Source organism: Siphateles boraxobius, unplaced genomic scaffold (assembly GCF_051911475.1).
Source record: "Siphateles boraxobius isolate OS27281-9 unplaced genomic scaffold, OSU_SipBor_1 13, whole genome shotgun sequence".
Lineage (NCBI taxonomy): Eukaryota > Metazoa > Chordata > Actinopteri > Cypriniformes > Leuciscidae > Siphateles > Siphateles boraxobius.
Window position 1 is genome coordinate 4,975,780 of NW_027508733.1, and position 17,025 is coordinate 4,992,804.

Genomic DNA, 17,025 nt, shown 5'->3' on the forward strand with positions numbered 1-17,025 from the left:
AGTTGATACATACCTCTCTCTTCTCAGTGCGTGCACTAAATCGTTCTGTCTTGTGGCGAAACTTTGTTAGTACTTAGCTTAGCCCAGTTCATTCAATAGGATCCAAGCAGAGAAGCGACCAAACACCTCCATGTTTTCCCTATTTAAATACAGTGACTAGAGTAGTTTAACTCGACCAAGAACGATGACACAAAATAAAACGTTGCGCTTTTCTAAGCGTGTGAAATGGATAACTATATTGTATGGCGGAATACCATAGCAAGTGCTTGGGAGCACTTCGACTCGGCACAGTAATATCATCTCCCGTGAAAAATCCTCTCCCCCGGTCCCGTTGGTTCTATTGAGGGAGAGGATTTTTCACGAGTGATGATATTACTGCGCCGAGTCGAATAACTACTTAATTCTGAAAAAAATTGGACAAAAACTTCCTCACGTAATAACCTAGAATTCTGTCTAACACTTGATGGTTGCTTTGTCAAGACTTCGTTGTCGGTTAGGAACCTGGGTGTGCTCTTTGATAGCAATCTTTCATTGCTATCAAAGAGCAATGAAAGATATTTCACAAGGAAAGTCACGTGTCTAGTATCTGTAAAACCGCATTTTTTTTATTTTAAAAACATATCTAAATTACGTGATATGATCTCAATTAAAAATGCAGAACAATTAGTTAATGTGTTCATGACATCAAGGCTAGATTATTGTAATGCTCTTGGTGGTTGCCCTGCATGTTTAATAAATAAACTACAGCAGGTCCAAAACGCAGCCGTTAGAGTTCTTACCAGAACCAGGAAATATGACCATATTAGCCCGGTTCTGTCAACAATACATTGGCTGCCTATTAAACATTGTATACATTTTAAAATATGGCTGATTACTTACAAAGCACTTAATGGTTTAGCTCCGCAGTACTTGAGCGAGCTCATAACGCATTATAGTCCTTCACGTCTATTGTGATCTCAAAATTCTGGCCAGTTGATAATACCTAGAATATCAAAATCGACTGCTGGCGGTAGATCCTTTTCCTATTTAGCACCAAAACTTTGGAACAGTCTTCCTTACATTGTCCAGGAAGCAGACACAGTCTGTCAGTTCAAAGCTATACTAAAAACACATCTGTTTGGCTTAGCATACACATAACACATTACAGACTTCTATGTGTTGCGACTTCCTTTGTCGCCATCGGCTTTTGGCTTGCTTAGTTGGGGACTTTTAATTTTTTATATTTAAAAGGAACACTCCACTGTTTTTTGAAATTGGGGTTATTCACCGTCTCCCCTACATTTAGATAGGTGGGCAAATGCATTTTTACTTCTTGTGGCCTGCTTATTCACAACGCGTACAAATAGCAATGCAGATTAAGACTAGGCGATTATAGGCAGATATTGATTTGGGACTATATTGGGGTGAAGCACAGGCGAAGCACTGCTTCAGAGGGCGCAGAGATATCACGCCACACCTGAAATAAAGCTTGCCACAAAGAACGGCAAAAGTAATGATTATGCATGAAACATTTGAATTGTTTATTAATAAACTAGTGTTTTCTATGTCAGTGGCGGCAAAGATAAAGTTGACGATGCAGACTCATCATCTTCACAGTAGTGAACGCGCCTATAGAGAGAAATGCACACTTCACATGAATTAGCCTACATAAGCAGAGAGTAGCCTAGCCAATTTCTTTTAGTTTTTAATTGTTTTGTTTAAAAGTAGACATTTCAACTTTTATATAGATATACTTCTCAGCTCAGACAAGTAGCTTATACGCTGAGTTTTGGTTCATTTATGAGATGCTCCAGGTCATGCGCCGGCGCCTTCATGTCCTGATTATATTGTCTACTATATTTACTTCTTATTTATTAATTGTTGATGAAACATTGATTAAAATGATGATACAATTTATATAATGACTATATACAGATCTTATAGAGCAGAGCTTTAGTAGACGTGTTAGTTGGTTAATGCACAGATTTGTACACTTTTTCGCTTTGACTTTGAGTCGAAGTGATATTTCTGCCCTCCAAACATGCTTGAAACACAGAAAGCATCTCAAATAGCAATCCTTTATGTGACCTATTTTGTGCATTTACTTGATCACTTTTGGTGAAGGTTGGGAAATTGTGGATAACAATTTGGTATCCGATAAACCAGTGACGTTCCACAACATGAATAAAATACTTCTATTTCTACTGTTATTGTATTTTACATCACGTGGTGATAGAAGTTATTTGTCAGTTATATGTCAGCTTATCTTACACTTAGCATTATTTTTGGTTTAGCACTGTAGTTTGTGATCTGAGTTTTTTCCTGTCTGCTTGTGTGCAATATGATGTATGGCTGTTGTGGCAATTGCATTTAGTTAATAAAGAATATTGGTCCCACATTATATTAAATGTGTTAAACTATGTACTAACATTTAAATTAATAATTTGATAAAATGCATAAATGGTTTTACATAGTACTTATATTTAAAAATATCTATGTAACTACATCTATCATTGACCCTTCCCTTACACAATGAGCCAGCCTTAAACCCTAATCTTACCCATTATACACCTTGACAGCAGCAGCACAATATACGTTATGTTTTGAAATATAACATCAACAGAATAACATTGGCTAACATTTTTTTTTAAATGCAAGTATGTAGAAGGCACCTAATATAACGTGTTACCAGAACGGTAATAGTTAAGTAACTGCACTAAAATAGTAACAAGTCTATCTTGCTGTGAAACCCAGAGGCACATTGGTGTAAGTCTGTTTTAAAGCAGCATTTTTCTAGATTTGGCTGTATTTGGCCAAGCGGTCGTTTGGGATCGCCAAAATTTTAGATTTCTCTAATTCTTAAAAGTAAGTTTGACCAGAGTTTGTGTGGGGAGAAGAATCTATTGAAGGTTTGTAGTGTAGCAGTTCTTCAGGAAGCAATGTTAGCATTTCGTCCTTCAATAACCTTAACCCAAAGCTCTGTCTGGGTGACAGAACTTTACACATGAAAACATGAAGACAAAAGGGCTACATACAAAGGAAAACTGTTAGGACCTCCCACAGGAGTTTGAAGTACACTGCAATCTACTCCTAGCAATGTTGTTTCTTTTTCACTCACACCCATCAGTTTCTATTGGCCATAAGTCTGTTTTGGGCCCACACCTTCACAGACACAGATTGAGTTGACTGCATCTGAGGCAGACACAATGTAAATCCATCTGAATAAAGATGACTGAAAATACACAATCTTTCCCTTTCAACTAGTGACTGAACAAATGTAATTAAATTACCACATAATTTAAATAATCTGTAATCTTTTGTTTTTCCTAACAGTTTTCCTTTTGAAATGGAATGCTTAATAAACAATAAATGGCAAATTGACAGTAAAATTGTCAATTTTTAACAATTTTCAGAGAATTGACCCTTCGCTAAGCCCCGCCCTCCTTAGTTACTGTTGCTACGCCTGTCAAGCTTTCGCATCTGGCACATCTATTACAGTGTGTATGCACCGGTGTCAGACATTCCCAATGAGATAATTAGTAATTTTTGGCGAAAATGTAAAATATCTGAGAGAGCAAGACAAAAGGGACTGCAGTGTGCATTCGAGGGATATATCCACAACATAATATGCAACCGATTAGAGAATAATTTAATAAAAATTGAAGCTAAAGCCTATAGTCGCAGCAGCAGCGCCTCATACGCTGACCATTCACATGGGAAACACACAAATTGAGGAACAGCTGTGTTTGTGCACAGCAGGGTAAGTGAAATGTGAAACTAATCTAATAATTATAAATCAAACAGTTTATCCATAAATCTTGTGGAATAACACTAACACCGGGAGAGCCACGATCGGATTGGGATTAAAGTTGCTCAGTCAGGGGTAGTAGGCCGTCGATTAACAAAATGCTGAAATATATTTTAAAGTATGTCAGTGAGCCTCCCTCTTGTCTTTAAACGTCTTATTTTGCGTTAAAACGTGCATTATGAACAAAGAACCGTAATTATTTCCAACTTCCAAGCAATATGTGTTTTTGTTAATCCTGTGGACATGTAGTTGTGAATGGGTTCTCCCACACTGCTGATCCACGCACATTATTTCTCCCCTTGGCTTTTTGATTTTCGGGAAGGAAAAAATTCCACTCCCGCGTCCAAACTTTTAGGATACCGGGTATCAGATTAGCACAATCCATACGCACAACGCTTCGGCATGTTTCCCTCGCTCGAAAGCTTGCCAGACCTCCCGCGCCTATTTACGGTTGCTAAGACACGATTGGCCAGTGGCGGTTTTCGGGCGTGGCTTAGCGAAGGGTCAATTATAATGATAAATATATGTAATACAATTATTAAGAAAAAAAACTTACTGAGTTTGAATGTCTTTGATGAAGATCTTTCAGTCCTGCTGATGTCAAGTGTAAAGGGTCCAGAGTCTGTGATTCTGATCTTCATGATTTTGAGAACTCCAGTCTGATTGTCCAGCTGCAGTCTGTCTTTGAATGCTCCTTCATTTTGAACCGTTACTGCGGTCTTACTGGACCCTCTATTGATTCTAGCAATGGAAACATCTCTGAACTTCCATTCAATCATTTCATTGCTCTGTATTATTGTATCAACGTTTAGAGTGACTGAATCTCCCTCCATCACAAATACTGACTCCACATCATCACCAAACACACCTGAAAAACAAACAGAAATAGTCAGAGATGAAACTTAAGATCATTCAGTCTTGCCTAATAAATCTCATAGTTGCTGCAGCCTGCAGTCCACATTCAATTGGAGTCTACTTTAAAGTGCCCCTATTATGCTATTTTAAAGTTTCCTAATGTTGTTTTGGAAACTCCTACCACAGGTTTACATGTATCAAAGGTCAAAAAACTGTTTTATTTTCTAATAATATACATTTGCTCATCACAACATTTTCAGTGATTCTCATGATTCTCAAACGACTCTTCAGATGAATTTGCAGGACTTTATCTGTATAAAGTTGATATCTGTTGTATCAGTATCTGTTGATATCTTAAATACTGTTGCCATGGCAATGCATTAAACTTTAATATTATTTTTGTATACTTTTGAGGCTCTTAACATGCTTCAAATCGCATGAAACTCAATATGCATAGTATAGGATTATTTTTAAACAGGGTTGGATGTATCCTTGAGAACAGTGTTTTAAAGAAAAGCAGTCGAAGCAAAGCAGAGAAAGCATTTTCAATTTATTCCTATGGATTCCAATTCATTCCACTCTGTTCTGCTCGCTCCTCGCCGTAGACACTCAATTTCAATAAGTTTGTTTAACAAATTTGTAGTGCACTGACAACATAGTTTTATATAATTAGTTTAATAACTGGATTAATAAAAATATTTAAAAAACTTGAGATAAATACTGTAGGCTAATTTGTATTTAATTTGATATGCAAAATTTGATAATTAATAATTGAGCTGCAAAAGATAACTTCACACTAATTTCAAAGTGACCTATGACATTCCATGACATTAATCCATCCAAATTAAAATGATTTCATGGATCTCAGCATGATGCAGTAGATGTGGCATATTCTGACAACTTTGATATGGTTCTTTTAAATTTACCGGGTTTAACTTCATATTGCCTGTCGTGCACAGTAACCCTAAAGGCACCGGGGAGGCGGTGCCACCGGCTTGGGCCCGTCATGCCTGCTTGCAGCTATATTTTTACTTGTACTTATTTACCAAGTTTTTTTCTAATTATTGCAGTGAACATATGGAAACTGTATCATTAACCGTGCATACATTAGTCAAGCTCTAGCGTGAATGACAGTGATATAACATAAACGTTGGTAAAACAAATCTTGCTCCATGCTTAATCTTTCCTCAAAGTAGTGAGAACGACAGACAATCTGCATTAATAGACACAATTATAGGTAATAGTGGGCCACAACTGATTAGCAGAAGTATTTCAGTTATACAGTAATAATGTGAGTTAGCCAGTTAGCAGTAGACCAACTAAATATAAAACTCAAAACGGAGTATTTTGAGCTCCATCTTTCAAGAGCAAACGTTTTGCGAATCCTGCATTGGACTCTGAGATTTGAGAAGCAGTAGTCAGTAAAATAAATAAAGGGAACACAGCACACAGCAAGTTTAGGATTATACTGCTGTGGTATCATGTTAAATATGAATTTTTAACCACTGATTCTTCACATGCTCTTCCTTAGGCAGTGAGAAAAACTGGCTTTACCTTCACATTGTAGAGCACAGCGTATTCTCTACATGATGCTGTCCAGTGTCCACAGGAATCAGCTGCCGGTTTGAGGTTCAAGTTTTCCCTGGTGTTTGCACGCGCAATAAGTGGGCGGGCAATATGCTAATGTTTTGTCTTGACGTCGCAACGAAACGGCTTATGACTCGTTTGAAAAACGATACATTTCATTGACTCAGAGTCAACTCTTACTTTTGAAAGACAATAACTTTACATATGGTCAGTACCGCTGCTAGCCATTTTGGTGTCCTAAGCATAATTCCTTTATGATGCCCCCAACCCATCATGTTTTTTGTTTGTTTGGTCAAATACAGCATAAAACAACTACAGGGTTTAAAAATAAATAAAATATAAGTTATATATAAAATGTTAACAGATGTAAAACTGATAGTTTCGGTCCTTGATTATGATTGACTGAGCCATTTTCGAAGTTATTGTAAAATACTCCTCAAAATGGTTCCTTTATTCTAAACTCTACAAAATCCCAAAAAATGCAGACAATACAAAATGTCACACTTATGTTGCAAAAGCAAACACTTTATTTTTTTGATCATATAAGGGGATCTTTTTTTAGAGAAGTTTAAAAAGATGCTAATCAAATATTTGATTGCCCAGATAATGTCTGGCGTGGAGAACTGGTCCATTCATGCTTTATTGTTGTCAATCGACAATCTTCATTGTTCTTTTATTGTTCTTTTATTTTAATTCAGCCATTATGGCCTTTATTCTGGCATTATGGCTTGGGCATCCATACCACTTTCATTCCACTAAACATTAATAATCCACCTATAATCTGAAGTCTTTCTAGAACAAAAAACATTCTTGGGACCTTGTGTGAATACTTTTAACAATTTAGATTATGGAAGCTGGTGCAGCAGGTACAATTAGCAATTACAATTAGAGCTACAATTAGCATCAAGTACATATCACAACTTAAAAGATTGATATTACACTTTTACTCAAAACTCACTTTAAACCACCCTCGAGTATTTGTATTAACATCTTGATCTAATGTGGATTTTAGTCATATAATGATGTTGAAATATGTTATATTTAGCATTTTATATGCAGCTAATTGCTACACCTGCTTAGCATGTATACTTTAAACATTCTTTATTCATGTGGAAATACCCAAAATCGCACGAAAATCACAAACAAACCAAATATCACTGTAATAGTGCGTTTATTACCTTTTTGTTTTACATGTAGAAATGTTTATTTAGCTTTGATTTTCACGGAGCACAGGACGAGGAAGTGTACAGGACAGCGCAATGCCGAAGGGCAGGATTATTGTCACGTTGAATCACGCGAGTTGATTGACAGCTGTACAGCAAATAAAAGAAGGTTGAGATCAAAACTGACGCAAATCAGGAAAAGGAGAGACAGAGCTCACTGTAGCTGTGTCCCAATGTGAACGCTGCATTCTCCGAAGGCCGTATTTGAAGGCCGATTGAGTCACAGCGGCGTGACGAAGGATGTCCCATTTCAAAGGCGGCACCCTTCGAAGGCCGCATTTGAAGGACGATTGCGTCACCACGGCGCGATGAATGCTGTCCCAATATGAGCGGGAGTAACATTTGAACTGCACTTTTTTATTTTCAACTGTTTATTTGATCCTCCATCCTAGATCTCAATCACCTGAACAAAGCGTTTATGACGTGCCCGTTCAGAATGCTGACAACCAAACAAATCCTCGCGCAGATTCGCCCAGGGGATTGTTTTATCTCAGTGGAAATATGCCTTTTTTCACATTCAGATAACACCCCATTATAGACCATTCTTTATATTCGCCTTCGAGGGGCAGGCTTATCAGTACACAGTCCTACCATTCGGTCTATCTCTAGCACCCCTTACATTTACGAAGTGCATGGACGCAGCCCTCACCCCCCTGAGACAATGGGGAGTGTGAATGTTGAATTACCTCGACGGTTGGCTGGTTATAGCCCAATCGGAGGTGCAGTTAATAACTCACAGATCCTGGCTCCTCCTAAAAGCTTTCCTCCCATACATAACAGGTCACCATGTCTTGGTCCGGTCGGACAACATGTCAGTGGTTTCCTATATAAATCGCCAAGGTGGGTTCAGGTCGAGCAACCTGCTCACCATGGCCGAACACCTCTTGCTATGGGCTCAGCAACACCTATGCTCGCTGAGAGCGACACACGTGCCAGGCATTCTGAAGCAGGGTGCGAATATGCTGTCCAGAGTCAATGTCCCCCCGGGGGAATGTTCTCTTCATCCGCAAACGGTTCAGCTGATATGGAGCATCTTCGGCGAGTCAGAGGTCGACCTCTTTGCCACAGAAACCAACGCTCATTGCCAAGCATTTTTCTCCAAGGACAGGGACGCGCTGGCCCAGAACCAGAACATGAGCCCGTGGCCAAGGCGCCCACTGTATGCATTCCCTCCGGTCACGATGCTACCTCAAGGTCACCGATAAGATCAGGGAGAGCAAGCGCGCAGTGCTCTTGATAGCCCCTCTCTGGAGGAACTAGAACAAGTCTATTTAAAAGAATGTTGTGGTCGATAATGTCAAATGCAGCACTAAGATCGAGTAACACTAATAGAGAGATACAACCACAATCGGATCATAAGAGCAAATCATTTGTGACTGAGAGCTGTCTCAGTACTATGGTACGGTTTAAATATGGCAACAGGCTTCAGGTGTAAATGAGTACGTGACTCCCTTGTGATGCGATTGACTTAAACTCATCTTAATACCAGGTGAAAACAGGAGTACTGTAGGCTACTGCACTGTATAGCATGCCTGCCTGTCAATCATCAGAGTGCACCAGGCTGAATGGATGTTAGATCTCTGCCAAAAGTGTGTCTGATGTGTTCAGTTAATATGGAGCTTACAAAAGTTTAATCATAAATTAGCGCTAAGAAGACCCAGAATCTGCTGTCAGGAGCAGATCCGGGAAGTTTGAATGGCCCATTTGAATATATTGCCAACTTTACTGAACTCCTTGAGTTAAGCACTGACCGCATTTCGTTATATTTGATTCCAAGTTCAAACACTATGAAATGCTCCATTAACGTATGGAGCTCTGAAGCGCTGCCAGCGGTACATTAAACAGGAAGTGTCAATCCGAGCTCACAACAGGTTTTGTGTGGGAACGCAAATATATTTGCGAGGGAACGCAAAAGTTTTGCGTGGGAATGCAAAAGTTTTGCAAGGGAAGGCAAAGTTTCTCGGGGGAATGCAAAAGTTTTGAAAAAAAATTCTCACATCCTAATTTTTTTTCCACCACCACATGCCTTTAGGGGCTCCGTACAGTTGTCCAGGCGGGGTATGTTGTCACACGTTGTCACACGGCGTTACAATGAGCCCCTATTAGAACTATGCTATTCTATTCTATACTTTTATTAATTATATTGAGAAAACATGAATAAAGACGGAGTCAATGTGTTTTTATAATTATTATTATAAAACAATTATGCTTTGAACTTTGCTGTAGGCTACAGCAGTGTTTTGCAGTGTGTTTGTTGTCAAACTTGTCAAAAAATTACTATATTGTAAAATTACTTTATTTCTTTATTATAAGTTATTATTATCAAAAACGTTACTCAGGAATTGTATTTTATTGACAAAATATTTTAGTCTGTCTTGAATATATATATATTTTTTTTTTTATCAGATCAGAAAACATTTTAAGCTGTCTTCATGTTACAATGTACCACAACTATATGGGGCATGTTGTTACATTTCACTTCCACTCATTTGGGGTAAATCCAGAAAAAAATTAGAAAAATTATTCATACTCTGAAGTGGATTTACACAAACTAAGAAAGTCAAAAAGTGTTAGGTTGTGCCACGCTCTCCCCTAGCATTATTCGCATGAACACTAGAAACTCTGGTAACTGGTAATAATACAAGTTTTGATTAAAATGTTAAACGAAAACACGAATTTTAGGATTTGGAAGAGCTAAACCGAAAGTGGAACTAATTGATGCTAAAAACACACACACGCAAACACTTACCAGTCAAGAATAACAGCAAAATAATGAGTGTAAGTGCGCTCTTCATATTGATGTAGAGTTGAGTGGTTGTTGATGATGTGTAGAGCTGTTAATGTCCTCGTTCTCGGAGTGTTCTTCAGCGCTCCGCTTCTGAACTGCACCCCGAAACAGAGATATTATTATATGAGACGACGAACAGAGACAAAACCCGACTTAGAAACATTTACACTTAAATATTTACCGGAGTATTAACTTGGTAATTTATAGTATCCTTAAAGAGCCATGTCTTTATTGGTTGTTGCTTTCAATAACCGCAAACGCGCAGTCTTGTATCTTAAATGGCAGAATCTTCCGTTTTGAACCAGATACCTGAGCACAGCGTCACCTGCCAAAAAACCGAAATGCTCAAACTAAATACATAAACGCCTCATTGGCCGTTGGTTCGTACGTCACGGCGCCGCCAAGTGGACTAAGAAAAGCTGCCTGCATAGTTTGAGGTTTTACAAACCGTCGTGGGATTTAAACCAGATTCTTACCTTTCACGGTGTTTAGTTATTAAATGAGACTTAAAATAGGCTAGATAAATAGAAATTTCACATGATTCTTATGAAGTCTGAGCTTATATTGTAGTTTATATAATGTAAAGTGAGTCTTCAGGTCAATGTAGGCCTAGTGATCAGAGGACTGACAGGACAGAATTTCAGATAGAGCTAAACCGACTCCTATCTGCATGTGTTTGGATTGCTTGACATGTATTCGTGGCTCATTTATATATTTTCCACATTTTAGCCGGTGGAACCAGGACAACACAAAACTTAAGGAAGGCATTCTGCCATTTTTTTCATAATTTCCTCTTCTGCCTATTACACCACTTATAGCCTACTTTTATACTATTGTACCATTCACAACTGACTATTTACTATTTTTATTTGACTGACTATATAATTTTACAATTTATGCTATATATAGGCTACTATCTCTTCAGTTATTACATTACTTCTATCATACTCATACTTAATAGTATTATTAGCCTTAAAATGAGGCTATTGAGTATAATATATTTTGCTGTAATTGCTGCTGTTTGTAGTTGTTTATTGTTGTTTGATTTAAGTTTTGTTTTTGTTTAGGTCTTTAACAGATAACAAGACAGACTTTCGTTGTAGGGGTGAGTGGGGCACAAACTAATGCATGGCATTAAAACTTTCCACACATGAAAGCATGACGAAACTTGGTGTATTTACTAGTTTGCCATATCAACACTGTATAGAGAAAAACCTGTGCCAAAATGTAGAAATCTTTGCGAGATATCACTGAATATTTATTTAACCATAGCAAATGTCATTTTTTTACTTAAGTTAATTTTGCATCTATGTTGTTTTGTTTTTATTTAAAATTATACAAATCAGATATTCTTTTAATCTTAAAACGGTTATTTAACAGTTGAGAGAGCTATTTTAATGCTGATCTAACCAGCAGAAAACACTCGCATGTTGTCACACTGCGTTACAATGGGCCCCTATTAGAACTATGCTATTCTATTCTATACTTTTATTTATTTACTTTTATTGAGAAAACATGAATAAAGACTGGGACTCGATGGTCAGAAATGATTTATTATTATTACCTTTTGTACTATGTTGTATAGTTGTTTGTTTTCAAATAAAAAATATATAGCCTATATATATTTTTCATTATTAAAAAAATAATGCTGTTAAAGCCTTTATGTCATGTTACAATGTGCCCCTCACATGTTACAACACCTATACGTGTACAATGTTCTGGTGCTGAGATATGGCTTATTTATGTTGTTCAGGTGGTTGCTATGGTGTTGCTAGGGGGTTCTGGATGGTTGCTATGGTGTTGCTAGTTGGTTGCTAGGGTGTACTGGGTGGCTGCTATGGTGTTGCTAGGCATTTACTAAGGTATTCTGGGTGGTTTCTAGGCAGTTGCTAAGGTATTCTGGGTGGTTGCTAGGGTTTTGATAGGCAGTTGCTGGGGTAGTATGGGTGGTTGCTAGGGCGTTGCTAGGCAGTTGCTAGTTGTTACTGTTCTGGGTTGGCCCCTATAGGGCCCTTGGCGCAAGTCACATATGTTTTGGGACAGACTCGATCGAGCCTTATCCCTCTACATACGGAGCCGAATAAATTGAAGTGTCATCTGATCAGTCCCTTTAGCCTATTAGATAAAAATCACAAATATCATATACAAATATTATACTATTTAGCAACGATCGAGAACAGGATTTATTTTCTTTTCCCACATATCTTTTCCCTTAACTCCATGTCAGCTACACAGCCTGCTTTTACAGCTCTATATTTTAAAATTGTGTATGCCACCTGGGCATTAGACAATACATGCTTATTTAAATGATGTGTTGTACATAATAATACATAATGTTCCATTTAAACTAAGAGTACAATTTTAACACATAATGAAAATGTGCGTGAGTTTCAGATGAATACCGATTTAAATATTCACACTACGTTTACATATGACTCAGTAAAGCCCTGACGGTTCGATTTATTTAATGAATCATAATGCGATCGTATTATTCAGCGCGCTATTATTAGCCTATGTTTGAGACATCAACCACTTGTCGATGACCATAATGTTTGTATAAACTGTAGGTAATAACTGGTAAAATGTACACCTAGGTCATAAAAACCGTAATGAAACTTACACTTAAATATTTTCTTCTCAGCCAATTGTGCATGAGCGAAATCTCCTTGTCTGATTGGCCTTTCGCAAGGATTCCTGGCAAGATGTATTGTGTGGAGCCTGCATCCATTGAGTCGTACATCCAAAGGTTCACAGCGGAGACAGTCGGGCTTTTCGCGTTTCGGGGCGTCTGTCGCGGTAAAGGAGAGCCCCAGAGAGGGCTGCCTGTTGGCTTTTATTCAGTGGATCTGCCAATCGCTCTATACCGCTGGCTCATGAGTAATATTGGACGCACCTGTGAGCAGAGAAGACTTGCAGATACACATGCACACCTGATACCCAGCTAATAATTGTAGGTTATAAGAACGTTTCCATAACGTTCCCATTAAGTTATAAAAACGTTATTTCTGAATGTTCTAGGAACGTTCAAAACGTCCAGTTTTTTAGACGTTGTAATATATTAACGTTATTTCTTGGTTATAAGAACGTTATTCAAAACGTTATTAGAACGTTCAATTCTCCCGTTATGTAAACGTTGTATTAACGTTATTTCTTGGTTATAAGAACGTTATTCAAAACGTTATTAGAACGTTCAATTCTCCCGTTATATAAACGTTGTATTAACGTTATTTCTTGGTTATAAGAACGTTATTCAAAACGTTATTAGAACGTTCAATTCTCCCGTTATCAGGGATGTAGTACAACATTTTGGGGGGGGGGGGTTGGATGAGAGAGAGACGGAGACAGACTTTTGATTTGAGCGAGGCGACTTGTCCAACGGCGGGCGGGGGGTTGGGGGGGTGTACGGACTTTTGACTTCAGCTCGGCGTCTTCTAAGAAGTTAACATGAACATAAACTTGGACTAAACATAGAATCACCAACAATGGTACAGGGAACAAAGCTAGACAAGAGACAATGGGAACACAGGGACAAGGATTAAAAGGAACACTCCACCGTTTTTTCATATTAAACTATGTTATTCCCTTAACTAAGACGAGTTGATACATACCTCTCTCATCTCCACCTCCACGTTTTCCCTATTTAAATACAGTTACACGAGTAGTTACATGACCAAGTATGGTGACACAAAATAAAACGTGGCGCCAGGATCATTCAGGAGTGATGATATTACTGCCCCGAGCCGAAGTGCTCTCAGTGCTATTCCGCCATACATTATAGTTATCCATTTTACTCGCTTAGAAAAGCGACACGTTTTATTTTGTGTCACCATACTTGGTCGTGTAACTACTCGTGTAACTGTATTTAAATAGGGAAAACTTGGAGGTCTTTGGTCGCTTCTAACTTCATCTCTGTTTGGATCCTAATGAATGAACTGGGCTATCACAGTGTCGCCGACCAAAAACAACCAATGACATTCACAAGTTCATTTAATTTATATAGCACAACAGCAACTGGCTGGCCAAAGTGCTTTACAGAACAGCAGAAATTAAAACAAAATAATACCTAAACATATGGAATAGCAAAAACAGTATCAGACTCAAATACAAAATGAAAAGAAACAGGAATGGCAAAAACAGTATCAGACTCAATGGAAAATAGTACAACCAACCTTAAATATAGGCCATGGAAAACAAGTACGTTTTTAGAAGCGACTTAAAAGTGATCACGGAAGGGGCTATCCTAATTTCTAACGGCAAATTGTTCCACAAACGAGGCCAGACCACAGAAAAAGCTCGATCTGGGGACAAGGGGAGCAAGGGGGCACATGACAAACAGATTAAACTTCAAAATAATGAACATGAAACAAAGCTAAAACAAGAAATGACAATTTGGAGAGAAAAAAATAAATATCATCCACTTCAGCTTCCGGCTCATCGGACTGGACTGAATCCTGAGAGGGTCTCTGGAGATACTGCAGGGAGATAAGAAGACAGTGTTGTATTAAAGTGTGGTGAGAGTAGTATAAAAGCACTGTGATGCTGTACTTGCTCACAAATTAAGATATTTCAGAAATCTCAGATTTCATTCAAAGATCTCCATGTGTGTGTTCTGAAGATGAATGAAAGTCTTAAGGGTTTGGAACAACATAAGCACAGAACATCAAATTCCACTTTCCAAAATTAATTTGAAACTATAAATTATAGTTATATTCTATAAATTATTCTATAAATAAATATAATGAAACTGCTGTCTTGTTTTCAAATAAAAAATATATAGCCTATATATATTTTTCATTATTAAAAAAATAATGCTGTTAAAGCTGTTATGTCATGTTACAATGTGCCCCTCACATGTTACAACACCTATACGTGTACAATGTTCTGGTGCTGAGATATGGCTTATTTATGTTGTTCAGGTGGTTGCTATGGTGTTGCTAGGGGGTTCTGGATGGTTGCTATGGTGTTGCTAGTTGGTTGCTAGGGTGTTCTGGGTGGTTGCTATGGTGTTGCTAGGCATTTACTAAGGTATTCTGGGTGGTTTCTAGGCAGTTGCTAAGGTATTCTGGGTGGTTGCTAGGGTTTTTATAGGCAGTTGCTGGGTTAGTATGGGTGGTTGCTAGGGCGTTGCTAGGCAGTTGCTAGGCAGTTGCTAGTTGTTACTGTTCTGGGTTGGCCCCTATAGGGCCCTTGGCGCAAGTCACATATGTTTTGGGACAGACTCGATCGAGCCTTATCCCTCTACATACGGAGCCGAATAAATTGAAGGGTCATCTGATCAGTCCCTTTAGCCTATTAGATAAAAATCACAAATATCATATACAAATATTATACTATTTAGCATCGATCGAGAACAGGATTTATTTTCTTTTCCCACATATCTTTTCCCTTAAAGGTTGTCTCTTTCAACGGCTCTGCAACGTCAGAGGAGTCGCTTACCATAGAAACCCGCGCCTAAAACTGCACCAAGCCAAAAATACAAATTGATATACAATTTGAGCAAGAGAGAGAACCAGTGTGATAGATCATTGCTGATTTAAAGGGTAACTAAACACTAAAACAACTTTTTTTAGTTAATTATCTGTAAGAATGGAGCTTCATAAATGCTGTTCATTGATTCGAGAACATTTTTTGACATTTGGCTATAAAGTGTTTTAATTTTCAAATATATGGTGTAAAAACGTCTGAGTGCTGCCCTCTTCAGGTTAAACAGAAAGCTCCCGCAGTAGGGGTACTCTCTGACGTAGAATACTCTCTGACGTCACTCTGTCACGCCCTTGGCAGCCCCTGGTATAAAAGCATCTGGTTCCGTCAAACTAGTGTAGTCAGGAGTTGGAATTACGAGTATTGAAAACGACCAGGATAGATACTGTATATATTAGCATCTAGTTAGCATAGCATTTATATAGTTATTTAGATTATTTTGTGTAGCCTAGGTAATTAATCTCGCCTATCGCTCCAGTGTGCAACCTGCATTTGGAAATGGGCTTCTCCACACAGCTCGCGCTGCCAAACGCTGCTCTTCCTGCATGAACTCCACCACCGCAGCGGCGTCATGATGTGAGTGAGCATATATTTTTAATCACAATTTATGTTCCTTCTTATTAGGCTAAAGTTAATCCTCTGGTGTCGACAAACGTGCCGGCGCGATTTGCTGATTATTTTTTTCACATAGCAGCAAAATATAATGAACGTAATAGTAATCATAATCCTGGAAAAAATTACCTCAAAATGACTGAATATAAGAATAATCGGATGCCAAACCCGATGCGGGAGTTAAGACCGCAGTTTGAGCTGGTGTCCACAGACAATTCACCCTCCTCCACTTCAGGTGAAGGTGGGGGAGAAAAGTTCTCGACTTCAAATGACCGCTCTGTTGCAAAGCTACTTGCGTCACTCCATTTTAGCTAGTTTGACAGCAGCTGTCACTGCGGGTCTCAGGTGCACGCCTCCCCGCTCAGCTCCGCCCTCGGTTCGTCGCCTCTATCTCCGCTGGGCTCTGCCCACTTTTCCAGCATTTTTCAAATATTGCCAGTGGGTGGAGTCAGGCTTTGACCAGGGGTTTAGTTACCCTTTAATATTATTTAACTAAGTTTGTTAAAGGGTTAGTTCATGACTAATGACTTTATGACATTAATGACTTAATTTTCATTTTTGGGTGAACTAACCCTTTAAGCAATTTTTGAGATAGCTGCCTGTAGGAATTGAAAATATGGCCTTATACATAACTTACACTGTATATTTAAAATTAGCAGAATTTACGATACTGATGATTGTTAAAACGCGTC

General features: G+C 38.3%; 1 protein-coding gene across 3 annotated transcripts in view; it reads right to left on the reverse strand.

The window, feature by feature from the left end:
* Positions 1–17,025, reverse strand: part of LOC143734954 (uncharacterized) — a 375,259-nt gene that overhangs the window by 57,274 nt on the left and 300,960 nt on the right. Inside the window, exons 1-3 of one of the 3 annotated variants that reach the window (XM_077225252.1) lie at positions 10,422–10,582; positions 10,202–10,335; positions 4,344–4,655 (exon numbers count right to left, since the gene is read on the reverse strand). In XM_077225252.1, the coding sequence (XP_077081367.1) occupies positions 4,344–4,655; positions 10,202–10,247 (358 nt within the window). In that variant the 5' untranslated portion in view covers positions 10,248–10,335; positions 10,422–10,582. Of the gene's footprint in view, positions 1–4,343; positions 4,656–10,201; positions 10,401–10,421; positions 10,583–17,025 lie in introns of those variants that run through there. The other 2 variants (XM_077225251.1, XM_077225250.1) reach the window with 2 other exon arrangements.